This window comes from Bicyclus anynana, chromosome 7, assembly GCF_947172395.1.
Source record: "Bicyclus anynana chromosome 7, ilBicAnyn1.1, whole genome shotgun sequence".
Classification (NCBI taxonomy): Eukaryota; Metazoa; Arthropoda; class Insecta; order Lepidoptera; family Nymphalidae; genus Bicyclus; species Bicyclus anynana.
The window spans coordinates 7,649,139-7,668,161 of NC_069089.1; the positions used below are offsets into that span (position 1 = coordinate 7,649,139).

The window sequence follows — 19,023 nt, forward strand, 5'->3', positions numbered from 1 at the left end:
GCTTATTGTTTGTACTTAGTGCGTTGTTATATGAACACCAATATTACTGTGTACTGCGGTTTCACCTGCAGATTGCATCTCTGTGAAAATAGTCTGAATAATATTATGTAGCTTAGGTGCTATAAATCACCACACTGTATTATCTATACTATTATAATTATCTATGTACCATTTAATCCAGATCTGGGCTGTGATTCTACTATTTTATACTCGTCGATGTAATATTCGTCTTTAACAAGTTTCATTAGATTTTTAACTTTATTTCTAGGGATGCCAAAAATAAAATGTCACTAACAACGAAGTAGCCATGGAAATTAGTGACGTCACAAATCGCTAGAACTATACAGAATGCAGGGGCGGTTAAGCCAATGATCTGTGATTGAGTGACGAATATCAATAAATCAGTCGATAACTTTAATGGAATTTTAAAATTTTCTGGGCATTTTGCGTTATTTTTCGTTCCATAAGAATCTTCTACAAAGTACACTGTCTTACAGAATTTCATCAAACCTATATTATCCAGTTTCGTACCGTAAAAGTAAAAACTCGGAACACTTATAAGATCACTTTGTTTCATGTCCAATGTTGTTATTAAATTAAATAGTTTCAGCACCATTTGTAAGCAATAAAGGTGAGCTGAATATTTTACTTGAAAGGAAAAGCAACTGTAAAAAGGCTTTTAAATATAAGTCGATGGAAAACGAGAATTTTAAGAGTTTTTATAGTGTCACCAGAAATAGTAGCGTTAAAAGGAAACCCAATTTGCATGTAAAAGAAACAACTCTCTAGTTAGTGAATGCAGTAAATTTATATCACTAAAAGCTTATATTTGAATCGGTATGTATATCTTTATTGTAGCTAAGCAAATTTTCAGGTTTGTAATTTTTAGTACAAAGAAATGCAAGTGAATTATTTTATGGTAATAATTTTAAAAGTCAACGTGTTTTCTTATAATTTTCAGGAATAAATCAAGAAAAATATTTCTTTTGAGAGCTTTCATTACGTGCAGTACGAAAACGATTAAAATTTACGTTCCTCTTTAAACGATATTAATTATTAAATATTTTTAGAAAGATTGTACTAGGTTTCGCTGGTTGCATCAGGCGGCTCAGGACCGTGTTGTTTGAGACCTTAGAAAAGGTCTATGTCTAGGAGTGGATATCTGTAGGTTCATATGATGATGATGAATAGGACTAGTTACGGAAAGATAAGATAAGCCTGTAATAAGATAAGTCTGCCCATCAACATTGGGCCAGCGTGGTGGACTATTGGCCTAACCCCTCTCATTCGGAGAGAGGACTCGAGCTCAGCAGTGAGCCGAATATGGGTTGATAATAATGACGGAAAGATAAGCCCACTGATTAAACACGAGACCACCCAGAGCCCACCCAGGCCACCAAGAAAGTGGTAACGAAAATTGTCAACAAATAGTCGACAAATAGCAGCGCTATCGGAAATATCGCTATCTCCATGTTTGCGTTGGTACGAAAGAGAGAGCGATATTTTAAGTCCACCGCTAATGGTCGACAATGTCTTTTTGTTTTCAAGGAATAATTATGTCTTTGATTATGCTACAAGTCTTTCTCGTCATGAGATATCTCGTGGTGCGCATTCTAAGCTTACTGGTGTTGAGGAATTTCGTCAAACTTTCAAAGCACATATCTATATCTATACTAATATAATAAAAAGCTGAAAAGTTTGTTTGTTTGTTTGTTCAATTGAACGCGCTAATCTCAGGAACTACTGATCCGATTTGAAAAATTCTTTCAGTGTTAGATAGCTCATTTATCGAAGAATATATATATATTATCCCCATATTCCTACGAGAACGGGAACCATGCGGGTGAAACCGCGCGGCGTCGGCTAGTCTAAAATTCTATTAGGTGTCCGTGTTAGGTGACATCAAAAATTCAGCAGAAAAATGTTGGTATGTGCACATCCCAGTTAAAGGGATGTCGGCCGTCAAAAACATGAGAACCGAACGTACAAAGCAAATCCAATTCGGGTTTGCCGTGTGTGTTGACTGGATATCCAGTTTGATGGATGGATTAAAATAATCTGAATATATCGAAGAATTCAGACTGACGTTTTAAAAATTGAAAAAAGTCAATCGACTGAGCGAAATATAACAGTCAGTTTTAAATTGTCGAGAGGGAAATCGATGTTAGCAGTTAGAATAAAGCGGATTTTTTATTCCGTCTATCTATATATTATACAGTACTAGTAGACTCTGCGCGGTTTCACCCGCGTGGTTCCCGTTCTCGTAGGAATACGGGGATTAAAATATATAGCCTACAGCCTTCATCGATAAATAGGCTATCTAACACTGAAAGAATGTTTCAAATCGGACTAGTAGTTTCTGAGATTAGCGCGTTCAAACCAACAAACTCTTCAACTTTATAATATTAGTATAGATTTAGTTTTTACAAATTACTATATTAACCAAGAAGCACTTTTTTGATATTTTATTTAGAATGCATGTATATACGAGATAGAAACAGCTACCTAGCAGTTGTTGGCAGTGGCTGTGCTTTGGTTTCTTGTAGTATGTATTGTACAGCATATGATGAGCTCTACACTCTTTCTATTGAAGGCTTGCAGACAAGCAAGCCGTCATTAAGGTAAAGTACTGTCTGTTACACTTACATTTTAATAAATTAATTTTCTTTCTTTCTACTTACCATATATTTGTTACTGTAGAGATAACAACATCGCTTTAAAGTTGACGCAATGCGATCGTACACTGAACTGCGTTTTGATACAGGTAAAAGCTGTTAAACTCCTGAAAACCACGAATACGTCTTCCCTTATATAACGTGACAGGTAGTAGCGACAGTGATTGTACCATTATTTAGTGGTAGAGGAAACACCTCGAGCTGGTCCCAGGACTTGTGACATTGGGAGTAGGTTTAAAGAATCCTTTCAGAATGCATAAACACTCACCTTCCCTGTCCGACATGTTCTCCATGCCCACATTAAACAATTTATGATTAATAATTACAATAATTACAACTCAAAACATTATTGCTTAAAATCACTAACGCGGCTGGCAGCGTGACAGTGTCCATGCTGCCTAACAAACAACTGAGCTCTAGTCATTAAATAACCTCTTATTTATACCAACACTGATACCTTCCATCCACAATAACATACCGTTAGACTTAATCTTATATGAGAAATTCCGCGAAATGCAACCGGCACGCGGAAATTCAGTTACACAATATTCAATGACTGAAATATAATAATAATGTACTCGTAGGCACATAACAAGATTTGCTATGTGCCGGGCCAATGCGATTTGTGCCGACGTGGCTCTTTTATCTCGAACAAAACTAGTTTAGACGGCCTTTGACAACGTTTTCAGAAATCAGTCATGGAAAAAGTTTTATGAGATTGAAAAAAGTAGAATTGAATGAATCAAATATTTGAAATATTATTTACATATAAACGCCCGCGACTTTGTTTGTTTATCACATTATATTTCTTAATTGCGATTACCGCATGTTTCCATTACCATTCAGATATTATAGAGATTAGAGATTTTTTGTTCTGGTTGCTACTAAGCTTTTAATTAACTAATTTTATTAAAGAAGTTCAAAGTAGTTTTAATTTGTTTTTAAATAGGAAAGTGTTTTCTTCCGCTGAAGAACCAAAGATTTAAGTTACCAGGGCAGGCCATATAGTTCGAAGAGTCGATGGACGTTGGGGTCTTAAGATGCTGGGATGGCGACCCCGCACTGTAAAGCAAAGTATTTGGTCAACCTTCATACTAGGTGGACCGAAGATATAAAGTAGGTTGCAGATGGCTCAAAACCATGTTCTTTAGAAGTCCTTATGAGAGGCCTTTGTTCAGCAGTGGACGTCCATCGGCTGTTAATGAAAAAGTGAATATGGAAACTTACCCGTTTTAACTAGTTTGAATGTGACTTGTTGTTGATTTTTCAGTTGTTCATTATGCGTAGGGTGTGTCAGCTCCCGAAGGGCCATCTCCAGGGACGGCTGCTGCATGGTGCGAGCTGGTGACGGATCTTTCGCTCGACTAAGCTTTCGGAAGAAGCTAACTTTCTTCGGTTTTGAGTTTGTTCCTGATAAATGAAAAAAAATATTACCAGTACGAAAAGTGTAGTAACTTAGTGTTATAGCAAACAAAAAAAGAAAACGTTACTGAAAATAAACCTGGATGACTATAACTAAATAAAGCGCAGTGTTAACATTTGCAATCACCATGCAATGACGTGACCGCCACGTATTGTTATTGATTAGTCGATGAGCCTTCAATTCCAAACTCAAACTTTCAGTCAAAAACCTTCGAACGATGATCGTTGAGTCGGAGGCGTAGAGAGCGAGGAGGTTCGAGCGGAGAGCGTCGGAGAGGAACTCGGCGCGGGTTCAGAGTAGGGTCGGGGAGGGAGCAGACTAAGGGAGGACGCCGAGGGAGACGGGAAGTGCGCCGCCGACACATCAGACCGCCGGTCCGGCTCTGGAGTCGTCACGCGGATGTTCGCGCAGAACTCGGGCGTGCTGGCGACTTCGAACAGAGCGTCGAAGTCCCTGTCGAAAATGTTCTTCCGCGAGAAGGCGGGCGTGGGGAGCGGCGCTGGCAACTCGAACTCATCGGGAGCAGGGGTTCGCACAATTTTTCCAAACTCAGAGTCGTCGTGGCGGCCGAGTTTTTTAAAAAGCTTAGTCGCTTTCGTGCGCTCGCGCAGCTTGGCCGGGCGCTCGAGCGACGGCGTCGGCGAGGCCGGCGCGCGCTCCGCAGGCTCCGGGGGCGCCGTTTTGGGGACGGAGACGGCGCGGGGCGGGGCGGGGGTCGGGGGGAGGTGCGCGCTGGACGGAGGCGGCGGCGGCCCGACGATGATATCGAGCGTCGGTCGCTGCCGAGGCCGTGGCAGCGATTGCGAGTTGTATGTCAGGGAAACTACTTCGTCCGCAGGATATATTACGTACATCCCTGGCGAGACCGCATCGCGCCGGCCCCTCGCGCCCTCCGAAGAGGTTCACGCGCGTCCGTCTTACCACCCGCTAGCTTCGCCTCTGTGTGGCTAATTTATTTATTTACTTATACGAGACGCTTAGGAAAACGAAAACCGTGGAATGTTTCTACTTCTTGCGCGATAGGAGTAAGGAATGTTTTGTGGGAGAGATTTTGAGCCATGTAGAGGAGGTAGGATTTCTTCGCGTTATTTGTCGCTAGTTCTTAGGATGTCTTCAACCTAAAGAAAAACAATTAAAGATTAATTAAAATCAATCTAAAAAAGTAATTTGAAATAAATTAACAGAAAATAAATAGAAACATATTAAATAGGTAGTATACAAATAAACTATGAAAATAGCAATGTAATATTTTGGGTAACTAAAATTTATTCCGAAAAGATCAGATTAACGTTCTTATAAATTATATTAATGTAGATTTTCATATTATGTTGTTTTTTAATCCAAAGTGTCAATTACAAAGTGATGAATATTGTATGGTAAATAGAAGTTGATGCAACAATATTTGGCAATATACAGGAAAAATATTATAGTGAAACTAGGGATAAAATAGATGCACTGACTGAAAATTTACCAACTAAATTGAACAAACAATAATATTTTGCCAGCTTAGGCTGCCGACACGTCGAAATAAATGGATGCGTGCCGAAAACAGATTTTACAGTTTCGAATTTCGATATCCATAATAATATTCTTGTTGTACCTCTCACGGGTTTGTACATATTCAATCTCTACAGGTTGTTAGTTTTAGTAAATCTAATGTTAAATACAGGATGTCCCGTAATAAATAGATAAAACATAAATAGTAGGTAGGTACACCATGTAATTTTTAAACGTTTAAAAGTAATGGAATAGTTTTAAAAATACCCCAAGGGTGATTCAAGTTATATTTTTTTTCGGATTTTTCAAATTTTTCTATCTTGAATCAGTTTTTTCAATGCTGTAGCTAATTAAGATTTTGAAGATCTAATTTTTGTTAAATATTACGGAAATAATTACCTACCAATACTATGATACTATGTTTATAAATAATGTTTTCTTTGTTTCGTAGCCTTCAGTGCAATAATTGTTTTTCTTTCATTAAGATGACTCGATTTAAAAAAATGGCCTATGGTTTTCTGAGTTCAAAACTGTAAACAGAATGCGGTCCTCGATTTATGCATACTCAACACCACACAGCGCCTGGTCTAATCAATACAATATATTCCCTCTTTGACTGAATGTTTTCGATTCACGTATTATTAAATAGATATGGATACCTAGTAGTAGTATTTCTGTAGGTCTGTTTGGCTTTGATGTAGTACAAGCGCTGACAGTAGACAGTTGAGAGACATCGCTTTGGTGTGCAAAACTGAAGTAACGTTCCACTCATACTATCAGCTTATAGACGAAGAGCCCGTGAATTCCAGACCTTCGACGTTTTATAAAAGCTGAAAGGACATGTCCCAAAAAGGCCTTTATTATTTATAGTTTATAGACAGGTCGATAGTATTTTTACGGAGAGAAGATACAAATTGCTGTTGAGAAAATAATTTTCAGAATTTTTGGAACCCGCATTAATTAGATAAATATTTTTTTTTGTTTCGCTCCCTTGTCTAAAAATTAAACATAGACAATACAGTAAAAGTGTTTAAAACAGCTAATAAAAACTCCTGAAATTTAATTCATATTCGGTGTGAGCTGTCAATGTCATGTAATATTGTCAAATTTCAATAAGACACAAGTTAAAAGTTATTTTTATTGGCATATTAAGAAAAATGATATCCCCATTTGCAGACAATTGGCTTCGTGGCAACCCTTCGATAGATACCTACCCTTAAAGTTTCAAATTAAACAGTTTTTTCCAAAGATTGACATGAAGCCAAGTGTCAGGCAAATTGGGATGTTATTTTTCATATTATACCGATAAAAACATAAAAAAATATACTTAATACTTAGACGTCTGGATCTTTAAACCTTCCAAAGCCACCACGGTCCAAACTCCATAATTAGTTATCGTACTTACTTATGGTAGGAGCATGAGCTGACAAACTTTCAGCTTTTAAAAAATGACGAATGTCTGGGGTTGACAGGCTCTTAGTCTATTACTCACAAACGCGATTGGTTTGTCATCATATCACTGCTTACAAAGCTACATTGAAGTCTGTTTTCAGCTTGGTTTGAGCTGACTACACAATTAATTGAAGTTATTAGAAAAAATAATACCAAGAAAAATAAAGTAAAATTAGCTAGATAAACTTATAATTAATATTGTACAAGAAAACTAATTATAATTACTGTATTTAATTTCTTTAAATATTTTATAGAGGAGATCGCTTAGCGATAAGACGGCCTTTGCGCATTTTAATTTTCTTTTGAGTTTTCTTGTGCCTTTATTTTATGTGCTAAAGACTTATTCTATTCTGTACAAATCGTTTATAATAATTCTTGTGCGTTTATCTATGTAATATTTCAAATTTTCGTTATTTGAAGTGGCAAGATTATTATTCCTTTAGAACTTTGGAATAAAAAGGGAATAATAATTTTATACAGCGTTACTACTAATCCAAATGAAAATAAATTTGAAGATTAATATTTTACTTATTAAAATGCCTCATAGGTCCAATGGTTAGTCTACGTGGCGTCGAATCGGATTCGGATTTACGTGGGTTCGAGCCCTGGGCTATGAAATACTGAGCTTTTTTTATCTTCTGAGAGGTTTTCAATAAATCTTCTTAGCCTGGAATTGAAAAATTTGACTATCGGACCCGGTCACTATCAATAACATTTGACAGTGGTTGTTAGGAAATTTTCCATCAAAACCCGCCAGCTCGCAGCAACTATGGCCTGACGCTTTAGTTGACCTTAAAATCCTACTGATATTCCAAACGCGAAAGTTTGTATAAATGTATGTTTGTTACTACTGAAGCGATTTGGCTGAAATTTGGAATGGAAATAGATCTTACTCATTAACACATACGCTTTACATACGCTTACTTTTTATCCCAAAAAAATCATGGATTCCCAAGATTTGCGAAAACCTGATGATTTTGATGGTATGAATGTTTGCTATCGACTACAGAACCGAACCACGTGAAATTTGAAGTAGAGATATATTATACTCAAAAAAATCCATGGTTCCCGAGTTGTGAATGAGAAAAACAAAATTCCACGCGGACGAAGTCGCCGGGAAACGGGGGTGAAACCACGGGGCATCGTTATGCACATTTTCATTCTGAAAAGATCTCGTAAATTCATGATAAGCATTCCAACAAAGGTGAAGTATTCATTTTCATAATAAATTAATAATTAAAGTGATGGAGCGAATGTGCGCAAATCGTGGACTCTTGTATGCACTTGACCTCTTTTATTCCCTGTCGACCGTAGACTGACACCGCTTAATGCACTACAACCAACGATATTTTATACTATAGATATATTACATGCCTACAATTTAACCGTAAAAAGTGATCTGAATTTAGTTACTCCACTGTGCAGCGCACACATGCGTTATTTTGTGTTTAATTATATTAAATTTATGTTTAAACAGGTTTTACAGTTCCTGAACACACAACTCGACATTGTTTAAGTCACCGTAAAATTGTAAATACCGTTAGTTTATAATCTATCTCGCGAGATTGTGAACTGTCGATAGATAGAGAACTGCATACATAGTCCTTAAACTGGAACTTAACTTAAGTTAGGTATTTTTTTATTTATAAACGAACAAATAACAGAATAAAGAATATTCTTACAATCTACTGAATAATAAATAACACGTTAAATTGTTTCGGTTCACAATATGTCGACAGTTTACAATCTCATGAGATAGATTATAAACTAACGGTATACGTTAGTTTATAATCCATCTCTCTATCTGTCAACTAACGGTGACAGATACCTACAATATTTGGAGCAAGTGGTAGGTACCTTGGTACAACGACCAACCACTAGTGGCCAAGTGGGGAAAAGGCCCAGGAAAGAAGAAGAAGAAGATATACAATATTTAGGTATTTATTTAATTAAATAAAGTATTCATTTAAATAACTTTCACTGCTTACTATGGAAGTCAATGAAATTAAGACAATTAGCCGCTTTTGTTCGCCATAGTTTTGACGCGCGTTTTGTGGAAAAAGAATCGAGGTGCCATACGGCTAAAGACCCTGGATTCTGACCAGGCTAACGTTATCTACATCTGCATCTGGTCAACGGTTTCAACTGAAAACCAGCGCTGCATGCTCTTTTTATTTAAAGAGTATGTAGCATTATGCTAAGTTAGGTCCCTGTACTGGGTTATGCCACACATTGCAGGATATTAATAGAACAAATTGTGTTGTGTGGCATAATTCTCCAATAAAGCTTTTTTCTTTCTTTTTTTCTTTCTATCTATACTAATATTTTAAAGAGGTAAAGATTGTGGTTTGTAGGGGTAATCTCTGGATTCACTGAACCGATTTTGGAAATTCGTTCACCACTAGAGTCATGTTATTTGTGAGTTATAAATCAAATCAAACCAAAAATCATTTATTTCAAGTAGGCTCAGTTTATAAGCACTTTTGACACGTCAGTTGACTATTTGTAAAGATTCTACCACCGGTTCGGAAGGCTGGTTTTGCTGAGAAGATACCGGCAAGAAACTCAACAGTTGCTCTTTTGAAAAAGTCATACAGTATTATAATTTACAAGAGCCGTGATAGCCCAGTGGATATGACCTCTGCCTCCGATTCCGGAGGGTGTGGGTTCGAATCCGGTCCGGGGTATGCACCTCCAACTTTTCAGTTGTGTGCATTTTAAGAAATTAAATATCACGTGTCTCAATCAATCGGTGAAGGAAAACATCGTGAGGAAACCTGCACACCAGGTAAAGTCTGCGTGTGTAAAGTCTGCCAATCCGCATTGGGCCAGCGTGGTGGACTATTGGCCTAACCCCTCTCATTCTGAGAGGAGACTTGAGCTCAGCAGTGAGCCGAATATGGGTTGATAACGACGATTATAATTTACAATTGATAACAATTACTGTTTACATTTCTTATAGTTTTACTTCCTGTGTGAAGGTGGAAGCTGATCCAACGGCCTCCAAGCATCTTTATCATTAAGGAACTCATCAATGTTGTAGTACCCTCGACTAAGTAAATTACATTTATAAGTATTTTATCTCCGTATTCTAACGGGAACGGAAACTTCATAGTGAAACTGCGGGCTGTTGGCTAGTAATTTGTAAAATAATAAAAAATAATGACATTTTATTCAAAAAATACTCGTGGAAATAGTACATTAGCAAATATTGAAAATTTCAATACATTTTTTTTTTGAGTTTGATATCAATGCATATGAAAATTCGAAAGTCGTTGAATATGTATTTTAAAATTATCATAAAGTTACTGTTACAGCTTTTTGAATACAATCACGAGTATCTTTTACGGTGAGCGACAAACTTTGTGAACATAATCGAAGTTTTTGATCCAAACATTGTAGAATGTATGAATGATAAGTATCAATTTTAGGCAGTTTATAGATTACTAGGATATCTATTTACGTAGTTAAGAAGTAAAATTTAAAACGTAGTAGTAAACGCAAAAGTTTGTATGGATGTTTGTTAATTAATCTTTAACGCCGCTACTACTGAAGCGATTTGGCTAAAATTTGGAATAAAAATAGATTTTACTTTAGATTAACATATAGGCATACTTTTTATCCCGAAAATATCCATGGTATCCCGAGATTTGCGAAAACTGATAAATGTTTGTTACTCTTTCACGCCTCGGCTACTGAACCAAATCACCGAATTAACACTTAGGCTACTTTTATCCCAGAGAATTCCATGGTTCCCGATTGATTTGTAAATAAACTAAATTCCACGCGGACGAAGTCGCGGGCGTCCGCTAGTGAAAATATAAAACATGACGTAGTGGAAAATTCCGTTTATTGAAATGTAAAAGATTTCCATTTTATTAAACAACATTTCATTCGACTGAAATGCCTGATGCTGTCCGCAGCAAGGAATCGCCGCCGGCCACGGACGTACAACGAACGTACATGGAACATGACGTCTAGTTACCCGTGCGCTCTCGAATATAACGATACGAGATATTCAGCCAAATATAAAATCAATCTATATAAATTTACGATTATCCATGCATGTTCAAAGCTGAAAGGACATGTCCCAATTTTGTGTAAAGGCTGGGCCTTTCCAAGTGTCAACTCAGCAGAACAAATTATTTTTAACTTAAAAGAACATAAAATATAGAGCTTAAAAACCTTTTTGGAACCCGCATTAATTAGATAAATATTTTTTTTGTTTCGCACCCTTGTCTACGAATTAATCATAGACAAAACAGTAAATGTGTTCAGAACAGCCAATAAAAATAAGTGGAATTGAATTCATATCCGGTGTAAGCTGTCAATGTTATGTAATATTGTAAAATATCATTATGACACAAGTTTAAAAGAAACAATATAACGTAGACAGAGAAGCATGAAACAAAACGATTCCTTAAATTGTTTTTAAAACGCCATAAACGGACGCGACTACGCGAAAATCACCGACAATCTGTCAGGGTGTGAGTTACAACCATGTTGCCTAATAAAAATTCTTAATTAATGTTGTCAACTAATGAAAAAAATACATTTTATTCCATTAATTTAAAAAAGTCGGGTTCCAAATTTTTTTTATTCTGGGTTTTAAGCTCAATATTTTATGTTCTTTTAAGATAAAAATAATTTGTTCTGCTTAGTTGACACTCGGAATAAAGGCCCAGCCTCCATACAAAATTGGGACACGTTCTTTTGTTGTTTTTTTAAACTAGTTTTTTATTACGAGTACCTTCTACATAAGGCACCTCAGTGTCTAGACTAGCTCCATCAATGTCTTTCTTCGCTATGAAGTAGGGCATAAGACGTTGCATATCCGTGCATAGAATAGCTCCATATTTAGTTATAAAGTGCGGTTCAGATAGTCTGCAGCCGGTTTCCTTCAGTTAGATAATAATTTATCGCATTCACTGTGGTACAATGGAATGGTAGCTGCATACCTATATTTCTATTTCAAAGACGTAAATGTTAGGAATGGCGGGCGATTAATATTTTCCTATCATCTGCTCATATTATAAAGTGTAGTCGTTAATATGAAAATCTAGTATATTATAGTAGGGGAACCCGGGATGCCTAATTTGCAGTTACTAAAGCGTCATGGGGACCGATTACATCTGGTAGATTACCTGATAGGAAGAATAAATTATTTAGTTTTTTTGCTTTTAGCGGTGGAAAGAAAACTACAGACTTTAAAAGCAATTTTTATTACTTTGGCTTAGTGAAATTGTCTGAAAATATTAGTGATTAATTAAGGGATTTTTTTTTTTACGGTTCTTCGGTTAATGTCATCTTCATTAGACTCGTCTTCTTGTAAGCAAACCGTATAATGAAGATGACATTAATGAACCGTCGGAGAGTGTAACGGAACCTTCACTCCCCACCACTCAACCCCTTTCCCAGCGCGCAATGCGAGCAGCTGCGCACCGCGCCGCCGCTTCACAGTTTGGATCTTGCCGCGATGCAAGAACCAGCTCATGACTAAGGGCCCCGTATGGGTTCGAAACTAGTCGGGCATACTCCGACCTAATATCACGTATATGAATAACGCTCACGATAGTTTAAATTCTAATATAAAAAAAATATTAGTTATGCAGTTTGGTTCCTATAAGTGGACTCTCCAACACCTTGAAGTTATGGGAAATACACCCTAGCACCCTATATATTCAATCGGTGAAGGAAAACATCTCATTCTGAGAGGAGACTCGAGCTCAGCAGTGAGCCGAATATGGGTTGATGACGACCCTATATATTTATCACTTGCCGGGTCAGATAGTCAGCTATAGGTATTATCAACTACTATCATAAAGTTGGCAGTATAGATACTTACAGTTCAAAAACAAGAATATTATATGGTGTACCTGCATACTGTTTTACGACCAAAATTGGCTTATAATTCTGAAATCCAGCTTTAAGCAAGCTTTAGGCAAATTTCAATATAATGTACTTGTATTTGAAAGCTTTCCATATTCATGCAACAAGATAAAATGTAAATTCTAAAATCTCTCTCTCTTTGGGAAAATCATTTGATTATTTTTTTTTCATAATTCTGAATTATATTTTTCAATCCCAGTTTTATATTAATTTGATAAATATTAAAAAGTAATTAACCGGCTTCAAAAACACAATGTACCAACTAAATAGCGAAAACGAATACTGTATTTGATATTTGTATTTGTTACAGGATTTGAAAGTGAAACCCACCACGATGCTGGACGGAGGATGCGGGTTCGAATCCGGTCCGGGGCCCCTCCAACTTTTTAATAGTGTGCATTTTAAGAAATAACTTGCATATCAGAGAATTTTCTTAATTCTCCGAGTGTGTGAAGTCTGCCAATCCGCATAGGGCCTGAGTGGTGGAATACTAGCCTAGCCCCTCTCATTCTGGGAGGAGACTCAAGCTCAACAGTGAGCCGAATATGGGTTGATAACGATGTACTGGTACTAAAGAAGAAGTTCGAAATTGGGTCCACTTTTCAAAAACTTTCAGAACGGTAATGAAAAATTTATTAAAAACCTCATATTTTTATTATAATATTCCACTACAACCATAGACAAAATAATATTGGCTAACAGGCAGAATAAGGTTATTTCATTATTTTCATACTCCAGCTTTGTACATGCGTATTCCTTTAATCGACATTGGTTGTTAGTTGTCTTTGCAAATGCCTGCTGTGCACATATTATGCACCTTTAACAAGTAATTTAGCTGATTTGGCCAAGGTATATTTTCTGAAAATTGGCTTCATGGGATCTCCTTAAGTTCTAATTTATGGCCAATCTTCAGCGCTGTATCGTTTGAATAACTTTTGGTTTGAACGAAAAATAGGTTTCTCCTTTCACATAGTTGTATCTAAAAGTTATAACTAGTCTTAGCAAGATAAACGGGTCAAGCCTTTTCACAATAGCCGAGGGCGTATCCTTCAGTTAGGAGATCCTCTCCAGATTTTCTATGACAAGATACTTGAGAATCATTAATTAAAATAGCATTCAATCTATTTAGAACGGATTAAAATACGAATAAGTATTATTTTCTTTCCTTTTACCCAACAGCAGCGAAGCCAAAACGAATGGTTTTTATTTTAACCGTCCATTCATAATTAAAATGTATGTTTGTATTTACGTTATTATGTTTGTAGCGCATAAAATATTCAACCTCTTTTGTTAAAGAATAAGGTATCAAACGATTAGATACTACATCTTAATCGATTTCATTTCATTCAAAATCAAAATTGCCTTATTACCTTTATGTTCTTTTCTGTACTCCGCAAACAGCTTTTTTCTTGTGGAATACGATACACTCATTTACTTAACCAATAAACATAAAAGTATTTAAACTGCTAACACTAAAAAAAATATATCTTTATTTACTTGAGACTTTAGTAATCATGAATCTGCTCAAGTAGATATGTTTAACGACTACCGTTTCTTACTAACGCACCTGATACAGTTCGCTGCTTATAAAGTTGTTGTACTGGAAAATAATATCACTACAAAGTCACTCAGACAGAAAAGTGTACATAAAACGTTACATTAGCCAGTAACAAATACTTTGAAAAAGAAATTTGAAACCAACTTTGTTTATTCTGTATGATAGGTTTAACTAAAAACAAATCATTCTAAAAACATCTCATTGAAACAATGCTTACGAAACACAAAAAATATAATACAAAACTCTATCAAAAAATGTATTACATAAAACCAGTCCTACCGTTGCGGGGCATTTTGAGTATTTTTTTACTTTATTGTTTAGTGAGACGGGACACTATCATATTATTTACTCGTACTTGTACGAAGTTTTACAGTATTAACTTCGGTACAAGTAAAATATATATGAACAATTTCTGAGCGAAGTTATGCGAGCACTTGACAAGTCTCAAGCCAATCTTTATAATTAATTTATATAAATGGAAATAGCTCCAGGGAATTTAAAGTAATCAAATTAATCGACGATCCCAGATCTAAATACTGTGCGAGGTATGTACTAGTAAATTAACCTAATGTTAAAAAATTCAAGTTGTCAGAACACGCACAATTCTGTAACGAGATTTCAAAATTCCTTTTTGTGTATGATGTGAAGAGATAAGTAGTGATAAATTTTACTTTATTAAAAGCTTAAGAACACTTTGAAAATATTTACGAGTTTAAGTGAATTGATTACGGTTATAAAATATAAAGTGTAATATCCTATTATATAAGACGACATCTATACTAATATTATAAAGCTGAAGAGTTTGTTTGTTTGCTTGTTTGAACGCGATAATCTCAGGTACTACTGGTCCAAATTGAAATTTTTTTACAGTGTTAAATAGCCCATTTATCGAGGAACGCTATAATATATTATTCTCTTATTCCTACGGGAACGGAAAACCACGCGGGTGAAACCGGGCGGCGTCAGCTAGTTACGAATAAAATGTAAACATAATTATTAACAATCTACTTGTGTATACAAAGTCTTAAAAAAGGCATAGTAATTTGATACGAACGAGAAAACTCCTATAGCCAAAGCTTTTATTCTTGAAAACGTAAATTTCCAAACTCTTTAATGAAGCTACGTTTCCAACTTGAATACCAAATTAAGGCACAATCAAGTTAGCCAATTCTGATGATGAGATAACAAACAAACTTTAAATTGTACATTAAACTAGCAAAAGCCCGCGATTTCGTCCACGTGAAATTCAGTTTTTCATAAATTCCGTGGGAATCATAGATTTTTCAGCTCAAGTGTTCATTTACACGAGCGGCAGCTGCTACCGACGACTGCAGTCTGCGACGTCTCGGCGGCAGGCGACGGCGTCGCCGACTGCGGTCAGCCACGTCTCGGCGGCAGCTAGCAGGAGGAGAGGACATCGCTGACTGCCGTCGGCGACGTCTGTACGAGTAGGTAGTCTCAACATGCTTTATCAAATCTATTAACAATGCAATTTTATGCAACGGAAGTGCAAGAATTTGCAGCGATACTACATATATGGTGTAATTCACCCACTTCAACCAATTACTTATTAATACTCGTATAGTAGCGTATAGTATCTATGAGCAATATTGCTTTTATATATTACTAGCGGAACCGGTCAAGCTTCGCTTTGACTAATGTGCACTTCTTCACTATCCCTACTCTACCCCTACCCCTACCCTACCCCTACCCTACCTCTACCCTACTCTTCCCCTACCCCTTCAATTTTTTAATTTTTTTCTATCTTATGATACCTTCTCCTGACAATAACAAACACATAAAAATAAAAAATATATTGAAATCGGTCCAGCCAGGGTTCAGGGTCCAGTAGTCCAGGGTTCTCGAAATTTGCGCTTACCAACACATTTAGCGATTAATTTTTATATTATAGATATGACATTCGTATTCCAAATTCCGAATTTTATTTACCGCAACGTGTATATGATATTTTTACCTAACTACTAGTACACCTACTTGTACGAATTCATACCTTAATTCCGACGTCTGTCCCCTATTATCCCTCCATCTTTTCATTAGCTTCCCTATTATCTGTATATCCAAAGAGTTTGTACCTTTTGCCGAAAAAACTACAGACTATTTATGCTCCAATACATTTTCAGTTGCGAATAAATAACAATGAATGGCAATATATTTACATGAATGAATACGTATTACATTTTTAAAAGTAATCGTGTAAATAAATGGTGGACGATGAAACGACCACATTTAAAAAAAAATAATAAAAAAAAATTCAACCGACTTCAAAAACATAAAACATACTGACTAAGTTCTATATACCATATTATGTACTAACTGATGATCAGTTTGAAGGCGGTGCTAGCCTGATGATGTATTTATTCAGGCCATGTAAGAATATCATAAATATTTAGGTTTTTCAGCCAGTGTTCTTTCATGTAGTTCTTTCAGAAACGGTTTAAATTAACACAACACCGGCTTAGCACCGGTCATCCGGTGATCATCAGATTAATGGAAAAAATATAAAACGTCGTCGTCTTTACTAATTTTGAAAGTTTCCCTTGATTTCTCCGAGATCCCATCATCAGATCATGATATGGTGACAATGGGACCACTTCAGGAGTATACACATTCAAACAAAAAATAAAAATTCAGAATTGGTTAAGAAATGACGAAGTTCTGAAATCCGAAATTCTGATTAAATTATTATATTAAATTAATCACAAGGTGATTCTTCTTATGCTTGTCCGACCAGTTTTGTAGAAGAAAAAGCTTACACGGTCTTTGATCACAGACGATTAGTTATTATGGAAAACTATACACTGTAGGTATTTAGGATACAAAAAGTCACGGAGAGGGAAAAATGTCCCCAATGGGGTTCTTTTATGTGTTTCGAAAGGCCTTTTAAAGAATTTTGGGTGTCACGGTATTTCGTGATTGCGTTTCGATTGATCCTCCATGGCGTTGGAAATACGCACAAAATGCATTTTGTCATGATATTTAACAGACCGGACTATAATATAAATATATTTTATTTATGTATAATTTATTCAGCCAACAAAAAATACATAATTCGACGTTTCGACGGCCTCCGTGGCGCAGTGGTGTGCGCGGTGGATTTACAAGACAAAGATCCTAGGTTTGATCCCAAGCTGGGCCGATTGAGGTTTTCTTAATTGGTCCGTCTGGCTAGTGGGAGGCTTTGGCCGTGGCTAGTTACCACCCTATCAACAAAGACGTACCACTAAGCGATTTAGCGTTCCGGTACGATGTCGTGTAGAAACCGAAAAGGGGTGTGGATCTTCATCCTCCTCCTAACAAGTTAGCCCGCTTCTATCTTAGACTGCATCATCACTTACCATAGGTGAGATTGTAGTCAAGGGCTAACTTGTAAATAATAAAAAAATATAATTTATTCAGCCAACATAAATACATATCAATAATGAAATTAAAAAAAGCTAAACTAAGAATTAATATGAATGTTACTTTACTAAACTACCTACTTTATGACGCTGCCATTAGTAAATTGGAATCGCCAATAAGAATACAAAAGAACAGTTTAAGCGATAGTGGATTATAATTTATAGATATTAATTGTTCAATATTATACCTTTTTAGGCTTCCGTAGTCCACAAGGAACATTTATAGTTTCGCCATGTCTATTTGTGATTAGAAAGCTGTAAATTAGCATGAGTATGTACATCAAAAATGTGAAGAAAGTCGTAAAATAAAAATTTGGAAAATATTGACGTGACAACGTCTTATAATTCGATGGAGCCGGCTGCACACTCAAAAAAAGATGACGTCATGCGTCGTTCCCTAGCTCTAGGGTTGCCAACTTTTTTTCAAGAAATAAAATATATTCTGGACTATGAAGATTATTAAACCAGTATTTTATTTAAAAAACGAACATTTCTTTTGAAAAATGCAACCATTCCATCAGTATTTTCTTATGACGTTGTCACGTTCAACTATCGTCAGTACACCGACTTTACAGACAACCGATTTTTTTTAGGGTAATGTGTATGTAAAGTGGGGATGATTTTTCTTACTCGCTTAATTCATAGTGTGGGGTATCGTTTGAAAGATCTTGGAAAGATGTGAGAGGTATTCTACCATTTTTGATTTAGGGATCCGTTTATAAAATTAAAATATTAAGCTATTAACAGCCAATTTTTGTTAGAGTGAAGTGTCTCTACCCTCTATCGGTAAACGGTTGTTTATGGATACGGGAAAAAATTAAATACAAAAGTAGAATCCTACTTCCTACTAATATTATAAACGCGAAAGTTATAAGTGCTAATTTAATCTACGGAACCCTACACTGCGCGTGGCCCGACACGCATGTGGCCGATTTTCATTTTAAATTTAAACATTCATCTTTTATCAATGAGATTAAGTATTTATACTTAATCTCATTGATAATATTGATTGAATATACTTGATTTCCTTCTTGTCTTTCTTTTAAATTTGATTAATATTGTGAGATGCTCTGTAATAAGATTGCGAAGGTAAAGCAGGTGTTTTATATT

General features: G+C 36.0%; 1 protein-coding gene across 7 annotated transcripts in view; it reads right to left on the reverse strand.

Moving 5' to 3' along the window:
* Positions 1-19,023, reverse strand: part of LOC112043704 (uncharacterized) — a 231,573-nt gene that overhangs the window by 153,079 nt on the left and 59,471 nt on the right. For 6 of the 7 annotated variants that reach the window (XM_052882476.1, XM_052882475.1, XM_052882477.1 and 3 more), the window contains exons 2-3: positions 4,307-5,216; positions 3,903-4,085 (exon numbers count right to left, since the gene is read on the reverse strand). In XM_052882476.1, coding sequence (XP_052738436.1) covers positions 3,903-4,085; positions 4,307-4,952 — 829 coding nt within the window. In that variant the 5' untranslated portion in view covers positions 4,953-5,216. The remainder of the gene's footprint in view (positions 1-3,902; positions 4,086-4,306; positions 5,217-19,023) is intronic. The other variant, XM_052882480.1, reaches the window with a different exon arrangement.